Source organism: Sphaerodactylus townsendi, linkage group LG04 (assembly GCF_021028975.2).
Source record: "Sphaerodactylus townsendi isolate TG3544 linkage group LG04, MPM_Stown_v2.3, whole genome shotgun sequence".
In the NCBI taxonomy this organism is placed as follows: Eukaryota; Metazoa; Chordata; class Lepidosauria; order Squamata; family Sphaerodactylidae; genus Sphaerodactylus; species Sphaerodactylus townsendi.
The window spans coordinates 94615945-94642060 of NC_059428.1; the positions used below are offsets into that span (position 1 = coordinate 94615945).

Consider the following 26116-nt stretch of genomic DNA (forward strand, 5'->3'; position numbering starts at 1 on the left):
CTAGTGTTAGCCTTAGTCATTACACTGCACCAATTGACTGAGAAATTCAGCTGAAGAGGATTTTGCAAGCATGCTTCAAATCACAGGTTGTGCTCAATGGGTTCAAAATGATCAGTTATGACATCTTTACAAATTATTCCTTGAAATGTTACACAGAAGCATAGCCATGTGGTTTCTGATCTCAAAAAACTGGAAAGTTCAAATCGTTTTTCTACCAGAAACTCTTGTATTGTAAGATGAAGATAACAGACGTACAAAGATTGGGTTAGAAATGTCAACAGCTTTCAGAACACTAAATATATGGTATGCTGCCATCTTGCTTCACAAAAGGATACATGTCATAACATTAGCCTTTTATATGATGACTGAAATTATAGCTTTGCACAATAAATATGATGATCAAAATCTTGTCATTGCAAACATTTTTTGCTCCTAAATTTCCATGTATGTCTTTTACGTGTTCTATTACTGGCTATAACCTTTGACCACTATTAAATACAAACTTTCTTTTTCAAAGTATCACCCTACAATTCACAGGTTATATAGAATACCTGAATACTGAAAGCTCCTTAATTCTATAGCTTTATATTTTTAAATCCATAAAATTGTTATAGGTTAGATGTTTGTCAGCCTCATCCAAACCCAGAGGCAATGGGCTGATGTAGTGCCACCCCGCCACCTCTAAAAAGCTTTCTGGCAGTGCAGGAAGCAGTAACAACCGCTGAAATGCCGCCGCCCCCCAATCACAGGGCACCCTGGACTTACACCACCAAAAAGGTGATGTAAGACTGAGGGCAGGGGTGCCACATTCCTGGCCCTCAATCACAGGTGGGAGTCAACTAACATTGACTCTGCCCTGGGAATGTCCCAGCCTGCCCCCCTTCATGCTGGTGTCTGAGCAGGATGCCACCACAGTCCCACCACAGCCTGTACCTCTGGGTTTTGTGGTGGTGGGACTGCAGGACAGGCAGCTGCTGAAGCATCTGCCCCCCTCTGCCAGAGTAAGTGTCCCATGGAGGTCAAATGCACCAGCACAAGACTGAGCTACTCCCTGAAGCCTTTCTGCCCCCTCTTTGGGTGGGGCTGTGTGTTTTCAGCTGGATAAAGAATTCCAATCAGGGCCAAGAAGTGAGAGAAGGAAGATATAGTTCTTATAGCAATGGGGGAAAGGGTCAAACCTCTTCCTATTATTCAAAACTTCCATATTAGAAAGTGCCCTGCTCATTCTCTTATATGGATCAAACATTATATATGTTTATCTATGTCTAATATCTAGGAGACAGTCAAAGGGTTGTCCTTTGATCTGTTTATAATAGAACCAGGTTCATGATGAGCCTGCTGTTTCCTCCCTTATTATTTGACTGGACAACTGAATGCCTAGTTTGTCCCATGGAACAACTGAAGGCAGTGCTAGTGTACATATCAACAGGCATGACCAGAAATTAATTTTATATGAACTTTTTTTTGCACATTCAGATGCTATTAAATATATATATTGTGACTTATCCAGATATAAATCTAACTAAAACAAGATGGAAATTGTAGATTGTAGCAAGGTTTCCCTGCCTAATCATCTGGTAACTGGCACTTCAAGTAGTTCTCAATTCATATCAAATGCCTAGGTCAGTGGTGGCGAACCTGTGGCACGGGTGCCAGAGGCGGCACTCAGAGGCCTCTCTGTGGGCACATGCACCATTACTCCAGCCAAAGGTGAAGTTGCCATGGGGACATCGGAACAAATGTCCCTGGTGGCTGCCGTTCAGTCATGGAGGGGCGGAAAATCACCACCCACATGCCTCCTCCCTGATGCCACGCTCCAATCTCCACCCTGCCTTTTAAGACAAAAGCGTTTAATGTATGAGTTGTTTTTTCTAAAGTAAAACCTCAGTATTCAGGTTAAATTGCTGTGTTGGCTTTACGATACATAAGTGGGTTTTGGGTTGCAATTTGGGCACTCGGTCTCTAGAAGGTTCACCATCACTGGCCTAGGTCTTGGAATTACTACAGATTTTTGAGAGATTGTGAAACCTTCAGAGCAATCCTAAACAGAGTTACAACCTTCTGAATCTATTAAATTGCACACCTACTCTAGCTAAGTTTCAATTACAGTTTCAACAGATTTTTAACAAATCCTTAACAAAGTATTTGTAGGAACTGGGATGTCATTCCTAAACTTATCTGTACCTTAAGATTAGTCTGCCAATTCCCATCCTACATAAACACTTCATCAAAAAAGAAAATGTTTTGAAGAAAAAGTGTATGGGAACCTAATATCAACTCCACACTAAATCATAAAATATAGTTTATTCTCAGGGAAGAGATTACCTGGGGGGGGGGGGGTAGTTAACAAGCCACCATGCCCTATTAGTTAACTTTGGAAGGCTAACTAATCCAAACAAAATTTCAACCTTTGAATCAAAACCAACTTGACCACTTCTGGTAATTTTTCTCGCAGTGCCACAACAAACTCTCTAGTGAGAAAGTGGGCTAATTGTGGAATTTTTACGTGGTCTCAGATGCTTAGTCCCAGTGATGACATTTACACCCTTTGCTATAAACAAAAAACAGCAGAAACGCTGCAGTAATATACCAGCTACAATTATACATGTTGCAGAAGTTTGGCATTGATGTACAACATTTCATCTATCAAAATGTATCTTTTATAGTTTTTGCCTTTTCTCTTTTGGTCTGTTTTGTTCTTATGTAAATTTAACTTAGATGTCCTGAAGGCTCACATGTACTAATTAAGAAATAATTGGATTCAGTCTAGGGTTGCCGGGTTGCCTGCCATGGCAGGAAGCCTCCTGATGGCAACATTTCATCAGAGCAACAGCAAAATTTTAAAAGCCCACCTGAGCTATGTGACATTACTTCCAGTTTTCCCAGAAGTGACATCATACCACACCATCCCCCTAACCTTGTTTTGCTAGCTCCCAGCTGTTCAGTATCATGTAGTCACAATGAAAGATCACCTTCAAATGACACTGAATTAGGCTCAAGAGGCGGCACGGGGGGGGGCATGAACCCTCTATTCTCAATTCACTGGATCTTTTAATACAGGCAACTTGAAAAAATGATAAGTACAGAAGATGTGATAATTCACCAGTGACATTTGTCTATATGATTTGGAAATGCCCTGTTACTGAGATCATTGCAGTGCCATTTATTTATTTTTTATTTATCACTAGATTTAGAAACCGCCCGCCCCCGGAGGGGGTGTATAATTTATAATTAATTTCGGGTTTTTTCCCTGAAAGCTACTACTCTCAAATAATCAGTGCAATCTGTAAACTCCCCCAGCCTACTGTGTTCTTGATTGGTATGGAGCCACTTGGGGCATAGCATATTGTTTTACAGTTCTGCATCCATAGCTGAAAATTGTGTTGAACACCTTTTGGCCTTGTCTATTAAATAACAAATTGTTTGTTGTAATACAGAAAAATTTGATGCAATTCAGCAAACATTTATAGAAGGATTGTCTAATAGAATGATAATATTTTATTGGCATTTCACCCATATATAATAGTCACTATCTCCTCTCAAAGTTGAAATTGTTCATTCTGTTAAAATTCTTTTTGTCTAGTTCAAAATCAGCTATACTACTGAGGATACTTGATGGGGCAGTGGAATTAGATTTAAGGCTTGCTAAATTAAAGGTAAAGGTAATCCGCTGTGCAAGCATTCATGGCCTATCACTATGGTGATTTCTGCACATCAGAATTAAAACGTCCTGCATGTTTAAAAAGATTTATTTTGGCTTTTTTAGTTCAAACACAGCCCACCAAAATTAGCCAGTCAAAAGGGATCTTTTTTCCCTCCTGCTGCACAGAGTCCTTGTCAGTTTCACAGTTGCGGCCTCCATTTTGTGTGCTGCTGTAGAGATTCTCTGTGCCTACGCCACTTGGTGAAGGTTTTCCACAGAGGTTTCCTCTGTTTGCAGCTCATCCACACATAATTGCCATGGAAAAAGTAGATGAAAAAAAATCTGCTTTGCCAAATGATCCTACACACCTGTCGTTTTCCTTTCCTTTTTTGCTTTCAAGGGGATGTCTATAAAGCTATGATGACACAAATGTGTACATGTTGCAACTTCTATCATCTTCTGTCAACTTCTATCATCTCCATCTAGCTTGCCAACTTTCACCCTTCTTAGATTTATTTGTTCTGGCCAAAGAGATCTATGTTTTTGTAGTTGGATTACTGTAATGAACTTCTTGAAGACAAATGAGAAATTCCAGCTGGTTCTTATGTGGCAGCCTATTTATTGTCAGAGAATAGCCCATGGGAACACACCTAGCTTACCTCAATTTAAGGTGCTGGTTATTCCCTTTAAAGACCTTCATGACAGTGGCGTCACATATCTGAAGGGCTATCATATCTGATACATCTCCATGCACCAGCTACAGGCCTCAAGCGGTCACCTACTGGCAGTTCCCCTACCTTTGGTAGCCCCAATGACATCATCCAGAGGCCATGCATTCTCCAGTGTCAACCACTCTGGGAAATGGACTCTCTAAGTGGGGGGGGGGGGCAACATCTGTGAATTTTTTTAGGATGTACTGCAAGGCAATGGCAGAGTGGGAAGACAACCCAGGCACCATTTGCCTGGGTCATGTGGGATATGCATTTTGGCCACCTGCCCCCACCCCTGCCTCCTCCCCCCCTTTGCCTTGCTCTTGGTCAAACTGCTGAAAAACCATTTATTTGGCACAACTTTTAATGGAATATAACCAGAGGTGGGATCCAACCAGTTCTCACCACTTCTCTAGAAGTGGTTACTAATTTTTTCTGAGTGCTGAGAAGGGGTTACTAAAGCAACCTCCCTGCCCAATAGGGACTGGAGGTGCGTGTGTGCGGCAGCGCCACTGTTTGAATCCCACCACCATCGGAACCTGTTATTAAAATTTTTGGATCCCACCACTGAATATAACTGCAGGTATATCTTGAGAGAGGGGAACTCTTCATGGAGGTTAGTCTGTTACTTTAAAATTGTAATTTTTATTTTATGAATTGAAAGCTGCCTTTAGAAATACATAAATCCGCAATTAACATATAATCAGTAAATAAACACTGACAGTCACAAAAATGGGAAATATCTAAAAATAGCCAATATGACTGCAAAAATGTTAAATGATGAATTGAAAATTAAAACACAAAGTAGAAATAGAAAAAGGGTCAGGTCATTAGGCGAAAATGAACCATTGTTCAATTGCTATGGTGCTATTTTTATTGTGCTGGCATTTATACTGACACATTTTAAAAGCTTTTTAAATTATTCTAGATTGTTTTATAATGGCTACTACAAGCTGCCTTGAGTATTCTGTTGGGCAGAAATAATAACTGTGTTTCATCAAATCATAACTGACTCATGGCAGTCCCTGGGTCATGGGGTTTTCAAGGCAAGGCAGGTTCAGAAGTGGTTTGCCAGTGGTTTTGCCTTCTCATAGCAAACTCAGTTCTCCTTTGTGGTCTCCCAGTGAAGCACTACCTTGGCCTGCCTTGCTTAGCTTCCAAACTCTGATAGGATTGGCCTATGTTGGGCAACCAGGCTGTTACTGGACATAAAACCAGACTATAAATGGAAAAAATAAATGAGTATGTTGATTTTAGAAGCACTAAAGAGGAACCTTTTTAAAATAGCATATACTACTGTTGTGCCTCTATTTAAACATCTAAAATCAGGCACACATGTATGAACTGTTACCACTTGAAAATGTTGTGCAAATCGTAGGATCAGCAAGAATGTTTATTCCTATTGGTAGATTTTTTTCCCCTTCCATCTATTTATCTGTCCTCCTATACAAGTAATTTATTCCAAACATAGCCCACTCTGAACTCACATAGCCCTTGTAACTTAAATGATACCTACCAAACTGGACTAAGGGACCAAAACAATTTCTTCTTGGGTTCCAATGAAAATAATGAAAGGCAAGCTGTTTAGTACTTTGGGCTTAGATATTTCCTTAATGCTGTTAGCTATGCAAATAGTACTATACTGACACCTACTGATATTTTAATAGCAACAAAGAATGGGATTCCAGGCACTGCTAAAGTTGCATATTGTGGGAGGCTTGCATCCATTACAAGGATGATTCCTTATCATTGCTACTTCTTCAGTGTGAGAACTTCATTTTGATTTCACTTCTCCCTGAATGGAAGAAGCTATTCAGTCATGGGGAAGATCAAGCAGTTGGAAACTTCTTCACCCCACCAATTTTCCCTGTCCAGTATTTTATGACATATGTATTGGGGGAGGGGGGAGGTGAGTAGAAAAGACAGTTACATTATAAAGGTGAGGTGGAAAACACCGTTGAGCAGTTGTAAAGGTGAGGTGGAGAACACAGTCTCTTAGGCCCCTTCCGCACACGCAAAATAATGCATTTTCAAACCACTTTCACAACTGTTTGCAAATGGATTTTGCCATTCCGCACAGCTTCAAAGAGCACTGAAAGCAGTTTGAAAGTGCATTATTCTGCATGTGCAGAATGAGCCTTAGTTTCCCTGTGCTGCAGACCTAGTCAGGTCCTCACAGCGTCTTTTAAATGTTTAAAATCTTCCCTAAAATGGTGGCAATAGCCACACATCAAACTCATGGCTGCCGTAACATTCAATATGGCCCTCAGAAGCTTGACCATTACATCCCAACTCTGTTTAATGACACTCAGCTGTTCTTAATGTTCCATTCCATCTGGAGCATATTTACTCAAGCCAGTTTCTGAGGGTTTCTTTCTCTGTTTTTAGTTAATTTACATATAGAGAGACACTTAAGCAGAAATCTACTTCTTAATTCAACAATCAACTACACAAAGAGAACCAATTTGGAGAACTATCCCTTTCCTTTCCTGGATACTGCTTGCAGGATAATTGCTGCTGCCACTGGAATTTAACTTGTGGGTATGTGATTTTTTTTTTGCATTTGTTTCAGTTTTAACTGTTTATTACCTGTTTTAATATTTATTTGTTTTAATATAAATTTTAATATAAATTTGAAAGCCACCTTGAATGCCAAAACCTGGCATAAAGACAGCATAGAAATGGTATTTGAAACAAACAAACCACATTTATCTAAAATATAGCCTCAGTTTTATTTGAGGTCAGACATTTTTAAAATATTTTGGTTTAAGTTACTACCAATTAATTCATAGGGTTTTAAAATGGAGGCTGCTCCACTTAGCCATGTGACCTTGGTGTCAGCCCCTGAGAATCACAGGGTTTGACACCTGATTGTAATTTTCTATGTTACCTTTGTCAGTGGATTTCTCCGCTAACAAAAAAAGGAAAAATATTACCTTCCATTCCTTCCATTCTGCAGGGACTTTCAAGGATAAATGTGTCACAAAAACACAGGTGCAGCTTGCTGTTTATTAGAGTTACTCAAGGACTTCAATAACGTGTAAATTTTTATGGTCTTTTTGTCTATTTGGAATATATGAGATGTCAAATAATTTGACTCTTTGATCTAAGCTAAGATTTATGGATGCATACTGAGAAATAATGAGAGTTATTTTGCCAATGGATGATCTTTCGATGTTGGGAGAAAATGTGTGGCCAGAGCTAATCTTATGGAAACTCTCCCTATCATTAGGTTATTCTCTACAGAATCCTAATGTAATTTCACTGTCCATTCAGGGGCTATGTAGGAGAGATGATTTATTTCCAGTGTTAGCAATCAGAGGACAGAGTGTACAGGATACAGTGAAATATCATTTTTGAAATTTGTTGCAGATGTTGGTGCCGTCTGGGAACCAAGTTATTGTTACAATTTGGAGAATATCACTTAATCAGCTTCTTTCAAGAAATATTAATAAAGAGGCAATGTTAACTATTATTTTACTTGGAAATGAACTAAAGTAAACTAAACAAACAACACAATCCTAAACATAGTTACATCCTTCTAAGACCATTAATTTCAATGGACTTCAAAAGGTATAACTTTGTTGAGGATTAAGCTGAAAGCAATTTTACATTGAATGACTCAACCAACTGTTTTTAGTACTGGATCTAAGGCCGTTTCCGCACTGCCATGCTCGGGGGGTGCGTCGGCATATACGACGCCGACGCACCCCAGGTAGGGGCGGGGAAGATGGCGCAGCGCTGCGCCGTCGCCCGAACGCATTCCCTTCCCTCTGACCTTCCGGCGCATCGCCCAGGCCAGGGCACACACACACCTGCCCTGTGCAACAGCTCTGGAGTTGCAGGGCAGGGGGGCATGTCCCCAGGCCTGGACAACACGCCAGAAGGTCAGAGGGAAGGGATGGCGCCTTCCAGCCACTGCCATTCGCACAGCAGTGTTTGGAAGCCACTGTTTCCAAAATACCTCACTCCCTGTTCGGAAACAGCATCTTCGCGCCACTTGGGGTTTGCGAGGCCACCGCTGCTGTGATGCGGCGTCAGTGGCCATGCAAACCCCTCCCCAGGGATGCTGTTTTTAGCGTCCCTGGGTCACTGTATTCCACCTGTGTGGAAACAGCCTGTGTTACACAGCTAACAATCTAGCTCCCCAAAGAAGAGAATTCGGTCATTTGGGTTCAATTGCACTGCTTCTCAGTGATGTTCCTGAAGCTTCACAGTCCAGGCACTTAATGATGCTCCCTCTGATATATCACTGTTCTATTCTAGTTTCCAAAGGCCACCAAGATCTGTGAACCTAACAGTGCATGTGGTGTAGTGGTTAAGAGCAGTAGACTCTAATCTGGAGAAACAGGTTTGATTCCTGCTTCATCCACATGAGCACTGGACCCTAATATGGTGAAATGAATTTGTTTCTCTGCTCCTACATATAAAGCCTATTGGATGACCCCAGACTAGTCACAGTTCTCTCAGAACCCTCTCTGCCCCATCTACCTCATAAGGTATCTGTTGTGGGGAGAAGAAGGGAAGGAGTTTGCAAGCTGCTTTGAGACTCCTTATGGTTGAGAAAAGTGGGGTATAAATCCAAACTCTACTTCTTCTTCTCTTCTTCTAATTCAAATTCCCTGACCTAGTTCGATTTTGAGTATTGGACTGATCCTGCCTTGCAGCCAACAAGTTTTTTGTTTTTGTTTTTCCAGTTCTGTTGATTCTATGATGCTGTCAAATTCTGTCCATCCATGTGTACCAGTCAATGCTGAAACCATTACTAATGTACTAAGTTCATGTTAATGTGTATCACTGTATTATCTCTGATATCAGAGCAGCTAAGTCCTTGAAGCCTTACAGTATGAGATTCTTCTTGGAATCCTAGACATGTAAAATTTCTGCTCAGTCTCAGAATTATGCAGCACTGGTTACTACTGACTCCCATCACAAAGAAGGGTAAGATCAGTCTTCTTTGATTCAGCAATATTGGTTGTTATATAGCTGTTGTACTAATTCCAATAGGCTAGGGACCCACTGCTGAAATGGTTGACCAAAGGTACAAATCTCTGTGCCAGCCAACTTCCACAAACAGGAAACTACTGAAATTCACTGAATTTTGACATTTTTGTTTTCTTTACATGCATGACTTAAGACTGTTTTCTTGACCCTTTTGCTACTACAGAAGGCCCTTAGCTTCTGTAGTGATGGAATAATAACTTGTGATTACGTTTATTTGTGTTCCACAAAACGACCACATGTTAATTTTTGTGGGAGATCTGGTATGTTTTCCTTCTTAGCACTGACTTTCATCATTTGCAGTGATGCTAGGAAAGGATTCTCCTTCAATAGTGATAGTCTACTATATTAGCTTGATTTTACTGCTGATTATTAGTTATGCTTTACTGCTTATTCTCTCATTGGTGACATTATTGACTGCTTTTACTGGCTCTGAAGGTAGCAGTTTTAGAATTTTTTACTGCTGATTATTGCAGATGTAAGATAATTTTGTTTTTAGATGTATTTACATATGTTTTAATAGGTGAGCCATTTGTTGTGATTTTTGTTTCATATTATAACAGAAAAGTAAGATACATTTTCTAAATAAACAAAGACGATTTCATCTCAAGTAATATCTTTCTCCATTCCTAATTAGTGATTCTATCAAGTTCAAAACAATACAAATTTCCTCCAGCTCCTAATTTTTACTTTTATTATGAGTGGTTTGCCCCTTGCCCTCAAATTATTACTCTGTTTGCAATTAGAAATGTGCTGTGTGCTGCTTTTGTACTTCCTCAGTTGGCATTCATTGATGAGATTGGCCAAGAACACAGCAACTATCAGTAAATGATCAAAAGTTGTTTCCTTTAATTGCTAGCTTCCTCAGCATGATGAAAATATTGTGATCATTAAGTGGGACATACTTTTTGTAAATGGGAAAATAAACACCTTTGACCACTGCCTACTCATTTTCCACAAGGGGTGTGTTTGTGTGTGTGTGTGTGTGTGTGTGTGTGTGTGTGTGTGTGTGTTTGTGTGTGTGTGTGTGATAGCTCATATGAAGCATGAACGAAGGCATTTTGTGAGGTGCAATAAAAGGTGTAATTGAATGGTGCAATACACTATCTTACTCAACCATTCCTCATAACTTGAATCTGTAATAAAAGGGTAAAAGCCTGCACTTAGGAAAAAATTACATGGTAATAACGCTATCACTCAAAGGAAAATTTTAGAAGCACTCTGCTTTTACTTTCAAGTGAATTCAGGCCCAATTAATCTCATTGTAGATTATTAAAGGGAGAAATTATTACAATGTTCCAAATTTAAAATGTTCTCCCAACTGGAAATTTAAGACAGGGCTTGCATTTTGGACAGCTCATTTGAAACTTTGCTTCTTCCATTCTAGTCCCAATGAGAACTGTTTCTCTTTCCTTCATCTTGGGTGTGAACTTGCAGATTCAATTACCAAAAGCTGTATCTATTTAATATGTATCTTTTTCACGTAATCCAAAATAAAACTAAGGACGTGTTATCCATTATTACAGTATAGCTAACTACCTTCTGCTCGGTGAGTTTACTTATTCATGCAATTTTTGTATTATGATATTATACTCTGCTTTAAGCAGTTTCAAGGTAAAGAAGTTTCAAATGAATACCAAACCACATGTCACCCAATATGATAATCTACACATGATAATAGGATTGCGTGCAAGTACCACTTTCTGGCTTAGATGTCAAAACTTAGATGTGCATCCGGATGACGAAGAAGTCAATCAGCAGTGAACTGCTAGGTATAGGGTGTGCATTGTGACATGAATTCAAATGTGCATCCCCATCCATGATCTTGCAGAGCTCACACAGCAATGGCATGCTTACCTTTGATTAGGGTTGGATCAAGGACAAGATCATCAAAAGTATCATCCTAAGTAGAAATGCACTCTTCTAAACTCACTGAGTTCCATGGACTTCAAAGGATGCAAGTTTGCTTAGAATGGCACTGTAAGAATATCCTTTTGAATTTTTCCCCTCATCTGTCCATCCAAGAAATAACTTGAATTCAATGCTCATTAATCCAACCATCAAATATCCCCATAATTAAAATGAACACCATAGTGTTAAGCTGGTCATGTTTAATACCATTGTACCCTAACTCAGAGGTCGTTTCTGCACGAGTGGCAAAAGCAGCTGGCCACGCATATAATTCATGCCAGTGGAGCCACAGGACCATTCGCACAGTCCCGTGCGGGTGGTTCCGAAGCCACCACGGGCCGCAGGGGCGACTCCACACAAAGCTGCCTCCAGTTTGTTTTGTTTACCTACCTTTTCTCCCTGCAAAGATCTAGACCGAGGAAGGGACACACCCACGGTGTGCTCCAATCTCCTGCCCTCCGGAGCTTTGCAGGGGGAAAAGGTAGGTAAACAAATAAACTGGCAGTGCCTAAAAGCAGTGCCCTTATACTGGTGTGCTTCGCATGGCGGCAGCAGGAAGAAGCCGTTTTCCAAATAACTCACTCATTAAGCAAGTTAGGAAAGGAACATTTTCCCACCATTTTGGGTAGGATAGCATGGTGCTGCTGCGCTGCAGCAGTGGCAGCTGTGCGAACAGCACCCCAGGGACAATGTTTTTACCGTCCCTAGAGCACTGGTTTGGGGCAGTGCAGAAACGGCCAGACAGAATGAATAAAAAGCCATCAAGACCAGTCTCTCACTAAAGGTGTAGATTATTGATCCACATACTACCACCAAGCTCAGTCCAAATCAAAGCATGCCAAAAGGAAAGAGCAGGCGCATGATTTAAAGGACCAGAAAACAAATAGCTTCCCTGATGGCTTATATAAGCAATGCAAACAAACAGAACACTAACCTTACAATGCCACAGAACAGAGGGTTGCACCTGTGGGGAAAATTCTGAGAGTTTCATTTCAAGATTTCCTGAAAAGACTTCCTTGCCCTAAAAGACATTTAAAAACTCATATTTTGGGAAGTACATTGTGCAGGTACAGGAGTTCCCTGGTCTCCTTGGTCATCTATGACTTCCTTCCTGCCTTCAAGGCCAATAAGGCTGAGCCTGGCCCGGCCAAAGGGAGTGAGGCCTAAGTTAGGAGATCTCACTAGGAGAAGCTTCCTTCCAGCCCCCCCGCCGCCAAATCATAAGCTGCTGCCATGCTTCCGAGGTCCAGTTGCTTCATGCCTTTTCCTTCCTATCCCTCCCTATGTAAGTAGCATTCAGTGGCTTGTGGCACCAGACTGAAGTGCAAGATTTCCTGGATAGAGTGAAGCAGATGGTACTAAGTGAGGAACACACCAGGGACCTCTCTGAAGAGAACAGCAGCTCTCAAACACAGGAGGTTGTCAATTAGAAGTAGAAGGATCAGGGAACATTATGTGAGTTTGAAGATATAGAATAGATTTGAAGTTCTTTATCTTGTTATTAAATAAGGAACAGGCATAAAAGCAACAGAGAGATCCCTCAGAGAATGTGCAAGAGACAGAAGGTTCAGCCCATGGAATGGCCCCTGCAAAATACCAGAGGAGATACATGCTAATGCTAGAGGATTCCCCATTGAGGGAACAGAAGCAGTGATTTGTTGGTCTGACAAGATATCTTGAGAGGTGTGCTGTCTCTCTGGGGCAAAAATCTGTGACGTCACAGAGGGGCTCACAAAACTTGTCAAGCCCACTGACCATTATCCCTTCCTTTTGATCCATGTGGGAACAAATGAAACTTTTGAGACATCACCAGGAATTTTGAGGCTCTGGGAACAGAGGTGTAGCTGGGCCAAACTGCGCCTGGTGCGCAGTGTGTTTTTTCCACCCCCCATGGCACCCCACAGCACTCCCCGCCCCCCTTCCCACACTTACCTACGTTCCTTTTCAATTTCTAGTACTTTTTGAGGCTGAAAAAAGGGAAAAAACTGTTCAAGGAAAAAACTGCCTAACAAACTATACTTCCCAGGAGACCTTGTGAGCCCCAAGGTTCACTATAGTTCCTCAGGCAGTTTTTAGCCTGAACTGTGAAGAGGCCGCTTTTTTCAGCCTCAAAAAGTACTTTAAAAAGAAAAGGAATGTAGGTAAGTGTGGGAAGGGGACGGGGGGGGGGCGCCACAGGGGTGTGTGCTGCAGGGGCTGCGGGGGGTGCGGGGAAAAGGGGAGGGGCCAGGGACAATTTTCTGCCCCCAGGCATGCGCTCGGTGCACAACACACACACACACACCCATCCCCTTGGCGCTCCGCCATTGTCTGGGAAGGAAGCTGAAGGATCTGGATGCACAGGTTGTTATTTCATCTCTACTCCATTTGAAGGACACAGCCTAGGGAGGAAAAGAGGAATACTGGAGTGAATAACTGGCTTTGTGGGTGGTGCCACTGAAAATAATGTGGCTTCTTGGACCATGGTCTGTGGTTTCATGAAGATGGACTACTGGCAAGGGATGGGTTGCACCTCACGGATGTAGGTAGGAGCATTTTTACTAGAAGGCTCACCAGCCTAATCAGGAGGGCTTTAAACTGAGTTATATGGGAGATGGAGACAGTATTCAAGCAAGCAGCAGTTCATCAACTGCTAGAAATAATAGTTCAAAGGTTATAGAGACAACTGAGCAAATAGTTCAAGAACTGAACAGGGAAAAAACCTTAAATCAGCAGTCAGGGGGGGATAAACCATGGCCTTATACATCTCTACACTAATGCACAGAGCATGGGAAATAAACAAAATGAACTTGAACTCTTAACACAGCAAAACAATCGTGGTATAATAGGAATCACTGAAACCTGGTTCCTGGAGAGGATGGTAGTTATTCTGGGGCCCCATCCTGGACTTTCACCCAGTGCCCCAGAATCACAATGATCACACCCTTGGTTCCTTTTTATAGGCAAAAAATGCTCTTGTCAAATTAGGCAGAGGCAAATGGTTCACGCTCCCAGAAGGCAGGCAGTATTGCTGAGGGCAGAAAAGGCCAAATAAGAGCTCTATCACAACACTCTCTGCAGCTCTGAACCACGCTGGATTACTGTAGGAAAGGCGATGTGCTATTAGGGCAGTGTTTGGGGGACAGCGGTACCACCCAATCCATCTGTCAATTCAGTGGTACCACAGGTGTTTCCTCTTTTTCTTTTCTCTTAGGTAGATATGTAAAGTCAGTTTGTCACTGTGCTTAGTGTTAATGACTAGAAAGAACACATAACTGAGAAGATAATGCCTGGCACTACCTTCCCGTCTGTCTGGATATCCAGTCTCAGTGCTGCCAGGTATCTGCAAGGTACAAACATAATATTGGTTTACTCCCCACCCCTAAATCTGCTGTATTTCCTGACATCTGGTGGGTAAATATATCATCATTTGTTCTCCCCAAATGTTCTGCCCTTTCTGTGCCTATCCGATGGGCAGCTGAACCTGTTTCTAACTACTGATGTAAAGAGAGTTATAAAACAACAATAACACTCTACCTAAATGGTAACTACAAAGCACCAGAAGACAGAACACCCGCTGCAAACAGGAGCCAATGCTCACACAATCAAGAAAGCCACTGATAACTGGTGAAAATACAGTGGAAAGAAAGGGCTATCAAAAATGTATTGCAAGACCTGTTCAAGTGTGATGGCTGGGAAGAACATAAGAACATAAGAAAGAGCCTGCTGGATCAGACCAGAGTCCATCTAGTCCAGGGGTAGGGAACCTGCGGCTCTCCAGATGTTCAGGAACTACAATTCCCATCAGCCCCTACCAGCATGGCCAATTGGCCATGCTGACAGAGGCTGATGGGAATTGTAGTTCCTGAACATCTGGAGAGCCGCAGGTTCCCTACCCCTGATCTAGTCCAACACTCTGCTACTCGCAGTCGCCCACCAGATGCCTTTGGGAGCTCACATGCAGGATGTGAAATCAATGGCCTTCTACTGCTGTTGCTCTCAAGCACCTGGTCTGCTAAAGCATTTGCAATCTCAGATCAAGGAGGATCAGGATTGGTAGCCATAGATGACTTCTCCTCCATAAATCTGTCCAAACCTTTTTTAAAGCTATCCAGGTTAGTGGCCATCACCACCTCCTGTGGCAGCATATTCCAAACACCAATCACACGTTGTGTGAAGAAATGTTTCCTTTTATTAGCCCAAATTCTTCCCCCCAGCATTTTCAATGTATGCCCCCTGGTTTTAGTATTTTGAGAAAGAGAGAAAAAATTCTGTCAACATTTTTATAATTATATAATTATATAGTCTTCAATCATATTCCCCCTCAGATGTCTCCTCTCCAAACTAAAGAGTCCCAAACGCTGCAGCCTCTCCTCATAAGGAAGGTGCTCCAATCCCTCAGTCATCCTTGTTGCCCTTCTCTGCACTTTTTCTATCTCTTCGATCTCCTTTTTGAGATGTAGCGACCAGAACTGAACACAGTACTCCCAAGTGTGGTTGCACCACTGCTTTATATAAGGGCATGACAATCTTTGCAGTTTTATTATCAATTCCTTTCCTAATTATTCCCAGCATAGAGTTTACCTTTTTCACAGCTGCCATGCATTGAGTTGACATTCCCATGGAACTATCAACTAAGGTGCCCAAATCTCTTTCCTGGAAGATTTCATGTCAGTTCCATTATTTACCCTGAACCAGGCAATCAGGTGCCAAAATAAAGAAGAGAAATCAATAATAATTAAAGGTGCTAGATTTTCTATTAGTTATTACAATAATGACCATAACCAATGACACTTTTCATTTCAGTTTTTAGTGATCAATAAATCAACTAAAGCTTAAACAAATAGTATAATAGAGATAATAGCTATGACCTATTGCATGCCTCCAGCATTCTGTGATCAGAGGTGTATAGTCTCTAAGCACATAAGCTCCATCCATAGCTTTTGGCAGGTACAAGAAGAAGAGCATGGATTTATACCCTCACCTTTCTCTACTGAAGTCAATGCCTGATTTAGATGAAGACAGGCCCTAGGCTATGCCACTTGTGAGGCCCCTCTCAATCCCCACCCTCATGACTGGAGGATGGAAGAGTGTTTTAAAGAAAACAAAGTAAAGCCAAAGATGATTACTGAAGGAAAATTGCTGAAGAGTTGTTTAGAGACTACAGCGTGTTATGACAGAAAGGTCTATGACAGTGTCAAAAATATTATACACCTTGGCTGGAGGCCCCCTAGGTTTTGAGGCCCTAGGCTTCAATCTGCCAAGCCTATAGGTAAATCTGGCATTGGGATAAGAAAACTCAAAGGGGCTTACAAACTTCTTTTCCTTCCTCTTTCTACAACAGACATCTTAGGTGGGGATGAAAGAGTTCCAAAGACCTTTGGCGAGCCCAAGGTCACTCAGCAGGAATGTAGGAGCAGGGAAACAAATCTGGTTCATCAGATAAGACTCCATCACTCATGTGGAGGAGTGGGGCATAAAGTCTGGCTTTCCAGATTAGAGTCCACATACTCTAAACCATTACATAACACTGGCTCCAGTACAGGTGAGGGGATGTTTTTTGTCAGTCTCTCTCCTCCTGTTACATGCTCACAGAAATACTGCTCCCAGAGGACAGGCAACCCCAGAAATAAATAGGGGAAGGGATCAGAAGTATCTCCCCCTCCCCTCGCCACCGCCCTTTGAACCCGTGGAAAGCTAGGTGAGAGCCAAGCTATCGGTTGATTTTTGATGCAGTGTGTTAGTCTACAGCAGCAAAATAGGCATCTAATGGATTGCTGTAATATTTCCTCCATAGTATGAATTTCAGTATGGATATCAGTCAGTCTAAACAAAATCCTAACATCAGATGTCAGCCTCAGATCTTACATGCAGGTTTCTAGAAGAAACTTCAACAAAACCTTCTAATAAAAGGTTTTAATGAAGTCATAAGATACATAAGGACAATTTGCCTCAATTGTAGAAAAGGAAAAAGAAGAAAACTCACTTCCAATATCTGGACGTAGCTTTTTATCATATTCACTCAACAACTGGTTTAACAACTGTGTGACATCAGTGTCGTGTGCTTTGGGAGACATAACCCATTTCTGGTTTGTTGTGAAATCTTCAAAGTCATCCTCTTCAACCTTTCTTGAACTGCAATTTGGAGAAAAAAATCATGTTACATTGTTATATAAATAAAACCAGAATTTACCCTCTGAAATTCAGTGCACACATCAGTTGGAAACTTCCAAGTTTTGCTTTTTCCCGTTAAAAATATTTTCTCGAAGACTATGCTTCCTGCCACAGATGAAACTCTAAGTAGGGCACCCTAATGGAAAATAATTGCATAGTCTCACATCATTACTTCTCACTAGATCATGAATTTGGGAATAAATGCCACTTTTCTTCTGTAACAATGCCTGATTTTAAGCACTTTCTAACTTGCAGTAGCAGCTCATGATGGAAGAACACACAGCCAAATTCCAGATACAGCTTCGCCAACACATACCGATTCATCTCTTGCTCAGCCGGAATATTAAAAATTCAGATCTTTTAATATTTTCTGATCATTTCAACCCATTAAAAATTATTATATTCTCAGCACTACAGAATCTCTACATTAATGTAACACAACTGTAAGAATTAAGAATTTTCAACTAATGCCATTACATAGAAGCCCGGTGCTTCTATGTGCTTCTTAAAAACTAGTGTTTATTTCTAACTCACACAATCTTATGGTGGAAAATTTGTTGTTAGCCTAATGGAATTCTGCCTGAATTTACTGCAACAGATTAGAAGAGTAATCCTAAAGAGAATTACTCCAGTCTAAGCGTATTAATTTCAGTGGGCATAGACTAGACGCTGTGGTGGCAAACCTATGGCACTCCAGATGTTCATGGACTACAATTCCCATCAGCCCCTGCCAGCATCCCGGGGTCCATGAACATCTGGAGTGCCATAGGTTCGCCACCACGGGATTAGAGTAACTCTGTATAGGACTGCACTGTTACACAGTTGACCTTTTGGAATCTCTAACACAAAGTGGATCCTTGCACACCTAGAAAGATGTCAGAACTTGAATTCCACTGCTTGTGTTCTTATGATCACAAATCTATTGAAGAATTGGCTCATGTTACATTTTGTTGCCCAAGATTTGTAATGTTTCAAGAGAAGTTCCTTAGAAGATCAAAGCAAAATAATGTAGTCATGCTATTGGCAAAAGCATGAGCATCAACCAGCTGAAAGAAGCAGTACTTAACCGAAAAATGTGGAAAGAGCTTGCCTATCGGGTCGCCAAGGGTCAAAAACGACTGGATGGATAACATCATCATCATTATCTTTGACAAAAGACAGATGGATTACAATACAGATGGAAAAGTTTGTAGCATCAGTCATTAACACACAGTTATGATTATTGCAGTAAATTAATTTAATAAGAATAGTACTATTATCTGCAAATAGTGACTAACTGAGGGAATGGGCTGTGCTAATTTCTATATTTCATAATTTGTTCGTTATTTTTGGTAGTTGGCTCAGTTTCTTATATTTATTTATTTATTTCATGGCACTTATTGATGCTCCATTTAAGGCACCTTGTATTTTTAAAAATGCTGACATCCTTTGTCAAGTTCTGTTAAATGAATTATGTTATTTCAATCCACTGCATTCAGGGCAACCCCTGAAGAAGGCTTGTCCTAGTCTGATCAGAACCCTGAACAAAATGAGTCTCCCTGGCACGTTTCCCCACAGCATCCTATGTTGTCCAGACCACAACACTAGGATAGACATTTGTTTTTAGGGATACAAATGGTTCTCATTCAGAATAAGAATGTGCAGAAAAGGGGGGCTCAGAAGTGGATAGATTAAAAAAAAATGAATTGAGCTTTTTTACAGTATAAACCTAAGTTGAGTCATACACTTCTAAACCCACTGATTTCAATGGTCTTAGAAGAGAGCAACTGTGTTCAGGATCACCATGTTAATAGCAGAGTTACTGTAGCCATGTTAGGAAATCAGTCCATTATACTTTTTCAGGTATAACTTCCCATAACTACAATCGGGTGAAATTCTCAGAGGTTGTGCCCCTCACTGGAGGTATCCTCCCTCCCTCCCAGATTTTAAGCAGAAGAAAGAGTTGTGCTAGCAGCAGTTACACTTCTCACTTGCAAAGTGAGCACAGTGATGCGGTAATTGGTGTCAATGAACTTTTCCCTTCTTTCCAGAATCAGTAGATGGAGCAGGGGGATGGAGGTAAGAAACCTCTCTCTCTCTTTTTTTTTTCAGAAACAAATTGAAGTATGCTGGAAAAAGGAACTTAACTCTCTTCCCTTCTTCACCTTACCTCACTTTACTCCATCTCCTTCAGTATTTTTTCCCCAGCTCCTCTGACTTCTTCTAGGGTTGGAACAGATAACATGGGCGAGGACTGACTGCCCTCATCTGTAAAATCTGGGATTGTTTTAGAAAAACGGACCCTTGCTTTACAAGTAAATGGGAAGAAATGAGCATATCAGGACCTCCCAGACTGTTTTTAAACACAATAAAGACATCACAGGTCCTGAATCAGTGGTGCTTTCCCACAAAAAGAAATGGTTTTTTTAAGCTGCAGATCCCTTCTCACATCTTCAAACTGTATATTGGCTTTTACTGTCACAGGTGTGGAAGCCTTGTACCTCTGTCCAGTATGCACGATGGATGAACTGTTTTTTACTGAGTAGGAAGAAAAACCCTAGGCTATTGCTGCTATGAGCTCTGCCTCCCACCCTCAAAGTTAAGTGTGTTGGCCACTTATTGCAGGAGGATCTTTTGCCAATTGCTTGTATTCCCTCTGGTCTACAGGTGACTTGAACATGGCAGAGAAGAGGATGCCATAGCAATGGTCTCTAACCCTAACCCTAACTCCTACAAAACTGCCATGATGTACACCAAAGCCTAGCAGGCACAGTTCCAGAGAACAAAATACAAGATCCTACAGACAACAGTTGGCAGAATGTAGAAGCACTGTACATAGAAATTGGGACAACACAGACTGGCTAACTGATTTAAGTGTTTCCCCTCTCAGGCACACACCTGCTGATTCAGTCTCTCCTCTCTTTTCATCCATCTCCTGAGGAAACAATGCCAGATAAGTGAAATGCCAAGATAACTGTCATCTCAGACCCCATTGCTCGTGAAGGTTAAAATAATTACATTGTCATTCACATTGCATTGTTCAGGCCCTTAATTAACAAAGTTCCAGTGTACATCCCCAATATAGAAAGGCAAGAGGAAAGACTTCATGTTGCTTAGCGACCAGCTGCTCAGCCATTTCCCCTATCTTGTACACTTTCAGTGGGCCATGAAGAAGAAAGGGATTCCTTAAAGAAATCAGAAATCAGTGCTGAAATCCTCCAGATTTCTCCAGAATAAATCAGACTGACAGCACAAATATGTAAATGAACAGAGCAACCAGCAAAAGTAGGCAACTGTAAGCAAGATAATTGAGGCAAACCTTCTTCAATATTTTATTGATTCGGTAGATTTTAAATGATCCTATACAACTGGTTTTGTACATGGTGGAAGTAAATGTGTATAAAAACAAATGAGGCATGGATGCAAAAAAATGCTGCAAAATAATGTGTAGAATGAAAAAGAGAATGAAGCAGATCTGTCTCTGTTCACAAGTTTTTTTTAAAAAAAATTGCTATGAAGTGCTACTAGATGATGTGTGGGTGGATGAGCTGAAAATGAGATCACTCTAAATGCATATAGGTTATTGACTATTTTCTTTTTCCCAAACCCTCAAATTAATGTTGCTGTAAAGAGGAGAAGTGTCCAACTATTCTGGATTCATTCCAATAGAAAATTTAGTGAGTTTTTAAAAACTTTTAATAGGAAAAAGGTATAATAAAACAACCACTTTGCACTTGGTTTGGGAAGCAGAGGAATGGATGCGGGAGCATTTCCTTGCATGTAGCCCACTGGAAAGGCTTCAGAAGCAGCCAGCTTGCATCCAAGCTGAAAACAGAGGCAACAGAAGCAGGAGGGTTTTCCACATTGGTTTCATTTATTACCCCAAGAAGCCACATACTTTACTTGGGAGTTAAACAGAGTGCATTGGAAGATCCTCTTATGCCACTGCAAAGCTTCAATTTGTTGGAAGAAAATTGAATTGTGAAAACAGTTTGTAGAATTCAACTCATATTCAGCAGAAATTTGAGATCTGGGATACTGCATTGCTAAGAAGAAACTGCTGCACCTTGGAGTAATGAAATCATACAGTCAGTTTGAGGGAATTCAAGCTTTGACTTCATTCTAAGCGTTGCCCTGTATATTTTATATAAGCATTGTTGACTCGTTCATGGGTAGTGACCACAATGCTACCTAATTCAATATATGGAAAGTCCAACATGATGAACATTTAATTTCAAAAGATGAATTGATTGGATCCTATGGAGGACTCCACTGACAGAAGAGACAGTCCGATTTTAGACAGTCACTCTCCTCCTGCAGCCTTCAATTCCTAATGGTCTGCAATCTCTGAAAGCACCATCTGATGGGCATTTGGGGTGGAAGCAGGAAGAGGGAGCAAAAAAGTCATGCTCCACTGACAGAAACCCTTTTAAGAAATTTTCATTAGGTTCCAAGCCAATAAGAAAAAAAAAAATCAAGGGTGCACTTCTAAAAAAGATTAAAACAGAGAATACAAACTTATTTAAATACATCTAAATCAACAACAACAAAATCTGGTTTCTAGATCTTGTGTTCTTAACTAATATTTGTATGTGTACTTGATAATAAATGCATTTATTCTGTGATATATATATATATATATACACCAATTAATATACCAATTGCTTCCAGCTCAACTTTGTGGTCCCCAAATTGTTTTGATTGAGTTTTTCTTTTCCCATTTGTTTGGGAAGATGTCAGTCTGTCACAGAGTTCTTAATTCTTTTAAAATAGGATAGTCCTTGAAGATATTTCATAAATTATGTCCAAGTTAGCATCTAGAGGTTCATGTGGTAACACTGGTGCCTATTAACTATCTGGAAAGGAGTATTTCACAACTTGCTTTTAGTTCAGGCTCCTCAAACCTTAGGTTTACCTCACAGTGTTTGAAGTAAAGCATTTTAAAGAACTAGGGATGGGAAATCTTCTCCAACACACAGTGTGAATTCGCCTCCTGACTAGAGAATGGTCCCTCCCTGACACAAACTCTTTCTAAGTCAGTTCCCTCAGTTCTGCCTACTTTATCCAGAAGACAAACTAGCTCTGCTCTGATAATCTGGGCTAGGAATTCTTCCCCAGCCCACACCAAACTTCCCCTGCCTTCTGCCAAACTCCCCCCAACCTTCCGCCAAACTCTCACTGCTGTGCCCCCTGCTGCCTTGCTACCGCCTTGGCAACCCCCCCCCCCCCACAAAACCTTTTCCTCTTTTTTGTCATAGTGGCAATAGCCAGCAACACGGGGGAAGGAAAAGGTTTTTTGTTTTTTTCCGGTTGTGGAGCCAGCAGCATGGCAGTGGCATGGGGAGTTTGACAGGGGACATTGCTGCTGGATTTGTTCAGCCTCCTGCTGGCTGCCTGGCCTGGCCCTGACCCACAGCTGCTGCACCACAAGTGAGAGGCATGGGACTAGTGGGAAGGAGCATACAAGAGGTACAGTCCTGCTGCTCCTGCCATGCTGGCTAGGCAGGTGGGAGACCCCCTTGTCCTCCCATAGATACACCACTGAATGAGCTTTCTGTGCATAGGATGAGGAAGCAAAAATGTTTGTGCAGCCTTGTCATGTGTACAACATAGGGTTTAATTCTCACATTGACATGAGCATGGATAGCCAAATTGCTGGTATTATGCATATTATACATTACATTGCGGGGCACATAACCGTTTCCTCTGGATATATAGAAAGGTGAAGGTCTGGTTAAGTGCACTTTCCATATCTTCACTTGGAGGGTAAAAATAGTCTTTTCATGTAATGTTTTTGAACAATGTGTAAACCCTAAGAAAATAATTCCCACCAGCAGAGCCATTGACAATAGTACTACTAGTTTTGTAGGAAACGTGGCTGATTATATCAGTGATACTAACTGGTCTGTTCAAATTCTATATTTGCCTACGTGAATGAATGCAACACATTGATTCAGATGGCTTATATGCAGAAAGTGTATCATGAACCAGTTCTGTGACTTTTTTTTTTCAAGATTCTGCCGGCACATCCAATCTGAGAATTTCTTGTAAGTGTGTGTTCTCAAATCTCTGGGCTGGGTGGTGGCTTAATGTTTTTATTATGTCAGAGAACTCTGAAGGAAACCCAGTGTTTCAACATGATGCCCAACATTTCAAAATAGACATTAGAATCTTTAAGACTCTTAACAATCAAGAATCTTTAAGACTCTGAAGAATCAAGTTAATTGAGATTGCAAACTCCTTGAGATGGGCCCCCACCTTTTGTGCAAGAGACTTTGCAAAGTGGCATTGTTCAGTGGTAGACCACATGCGTGGGGTACTTAGATTCCCAAGTTCAAGGCTTGCCAATGCCAATCCAGCTCAAAAGAATCTGAGCACAGCAGGGCTGGGAAAGACCTCTCCCAGTGTCTCTGAAGAGTACAAACAGCAATTCTGTTTACTGGAGTAGGGTACTTCATGAAGTATCAGGACACTTCAGACGTTCATTTATGGCACTGTGTTTTCACATTATTCGGTCACTAGATGGTGTATGTAAGGTAAGCCATTTGTTTAGAGCAGCAAACAATGCAGATCACACAGTGTCTGTCAGGTCACACTAGGTAGTCATGTTGTAACAACCACCAGATCTATGCAGGAACCCACTGCACATAAACTGATCTGACCCACCTTGCAGAGCTGGGATTCAAAGTGGGGCTGTCTGCGTATCATCACAGCTGGAGACAGCCACTGAGGTATCCTACTATGCAGAGGTGTGTATTTCACTCGTGGCTTTTGAATGCAGCCATTCTTCTGTGCATTGAAGGGGGCACAAGAAATCCAAACAATTGTCTTGAAAGCCATTCTTTCTGTTAGTTGTCTTGAACACTACAGGTTGGATAAGAGGGGCCAACCATATCATCATTTTTTATCTACAATGGAATGGGTACCAGCCACATTTTTCTCCGAAATTAAACACCACGAGAAACCTTTGTGGATTCTGCAATCACCATAAACGAGTTCGTTTGCCATTTATAAAAAGGGGAAATGAGTTCATTTATGAAGATTTCAACTCGTCATAAATATGCGGTGCGGAAGGAGCCCTGGAGAATAGGGAAGGGAAGCTATAGCCACAAATAAAGAACAAAATGCGCTCCTGATGGGAGCCAAGAGCAGCAGGAATCTGATCTACGGCAGCGTTGTAAAAATGAACGGGTTGATGCCAAGTTCCCACGTATAGAGAAACAGGAGCCTGACTTGCCAAGGCTGAAAACAGCTTGGCTCTACACGCTGCTTGTCAACTGTAAGTTTGGAAGTGACATGTGGGTTCATTTGCCTAAGTAGAAGTGGGGCGGGGGAAGCGGGGGGGGGGGGCACGGTTACGGAGGTGGCAAGAAAAGCGAGCCAAGCTAGACCGGGCCCACAGATCAATATCTCCATCGCAGAAGGGATTGCGACATGGTCATTACGGCATTACGGTAACGCTGTAATGTGATTAGCGCAGGAGCCCGCCTCGGCGGATCATCTCCCGCAGGCCAGGCAGCAGCGTCGCTTTGATCCGGCCAATGAAGCCGCGCCAAAGGCTCTCTTCCCCCAAGCCAGCGGCGGGGACTCCACAAACGGGCCCCCGAAGCCAATTGCCTCAGGTTCGTTGGTTTGCCCCGGGACCGGTCGTCCTCTCGCTGCCCAGCGCAGCCCCGCCCCGCCTCAAGTCAGGTGCTGGGACCGGCGACCCCCCGCTTCCTTCCCTACCACCGGGCAGGGTCCGGAGGAAAACTTTTTGCGCAGGAAGCTCGGGAGGGTGACGAGGGACTCCAGGCTGAGCCCCCCCCCCCCCCGATCCGATCCGATCCGATCCGACGGAGTCCTGCACTGCAAAAGGGAGTCGGCAGATCCATTCGGGGCAGTCCGCCCTCCCCTCGCCCTCTCCCCGGTCCTTGTCAATTTCACTCATCCCGGGCGCAGGAAGGCGTGGGCGGGAGCCGGTCGGGGAGACGGGGGTGGCGTGGAGGGGTGGGGAAACGGTGGGGATCGTGACACTTTGGGTGCCCTTGGCAGGGTTTCTTGGCTGAAACATTCCTCAGAGGGGGAAGAAATCAGACTGGGAGAGCAGCAGGTTGACTTACCAGGCTTGGAAGACGGACAGCAGGAAGACACCCGCCAGGAGCTTCGCTGACATGATCCGAGCAGCAGACAGGAGCAGGGGAGAAAGTGCAGCAGAGGAGGAAAGCTGGCGGGAGAGTCACCCCAAGAGCGGGAGGGGGAAAGAGGGGGTCGCTTCGGCTCTCTCCCACCGGAGATTTCTCTTATTCCCAGTTCCCAGCTGCGCGAAGAGGCATCAACCTTGTTTCTTGCACGTCTCCAAAGAGACCCGCCAAGGCTATCCTTCCGGAGATCCGAGGGGCACTCGGGCTCCGCCGGTCTGACAGGTGGTCCGAGAGTCGCCAGCCCTTTCCCCTGCCCTCCCCCTGCCCTCCCCCGCTCTTCCAGAGCCGCTCAGTTGCCCGCGATTCTCATGGCGTCTAAGCCTGCACCTGGGCTGGCGGGGCTGTCCCGGGGAGCGGGCGGAGGCACCTGCCCAAAGGGCATCAGGCGCGGGGCGGGAGGCGAGCTTCGGTCCCTGGCGCGGGACCCCCACTCCGCACCTGGCGCGGCAAGTGAGGCGCCGGCTGCCCCTGGGAGGAGGGCTGCACCATTGGAAGCGCGCCTCGTGGTCCCTCCTGGCCGGCCAACAGGTCCGCGG

The 26116-nt window shown here is 42.5% G+C and overlaps 1 protein-coding gene across 1 annotated transcript in view; it reads right to left on the reverse strand.

Moving 5' to 3' along the window:
- GABRG3 (gamma-aminobutyric acid type A receptor subunit gamma3) overlaps positions 1-25803 on the reverse strand; it is a 450076-nt gene extending 424273 nt beyond the window's left edge. Inside the window, exons 1-2 of the mRNA XM_048493606.1 lie at positions 25500-25803; positions 17231-17379 (exon numbers count right to left, since the gene is read on the reverse strand). Of these exons, the coding sequence (XP_048349563.1) occupies positions 17231-17379; positions 25500-25552 (202 nt within the window). The 5' untranslated portion in view covers positions 25553-25803. The remainder of the gene's footprint in view (positions 1-17230; positions 17380-25499) is intronic.
- Between the last annotated feature and the right edge of the window lie 313 nt (positions 25804-26116).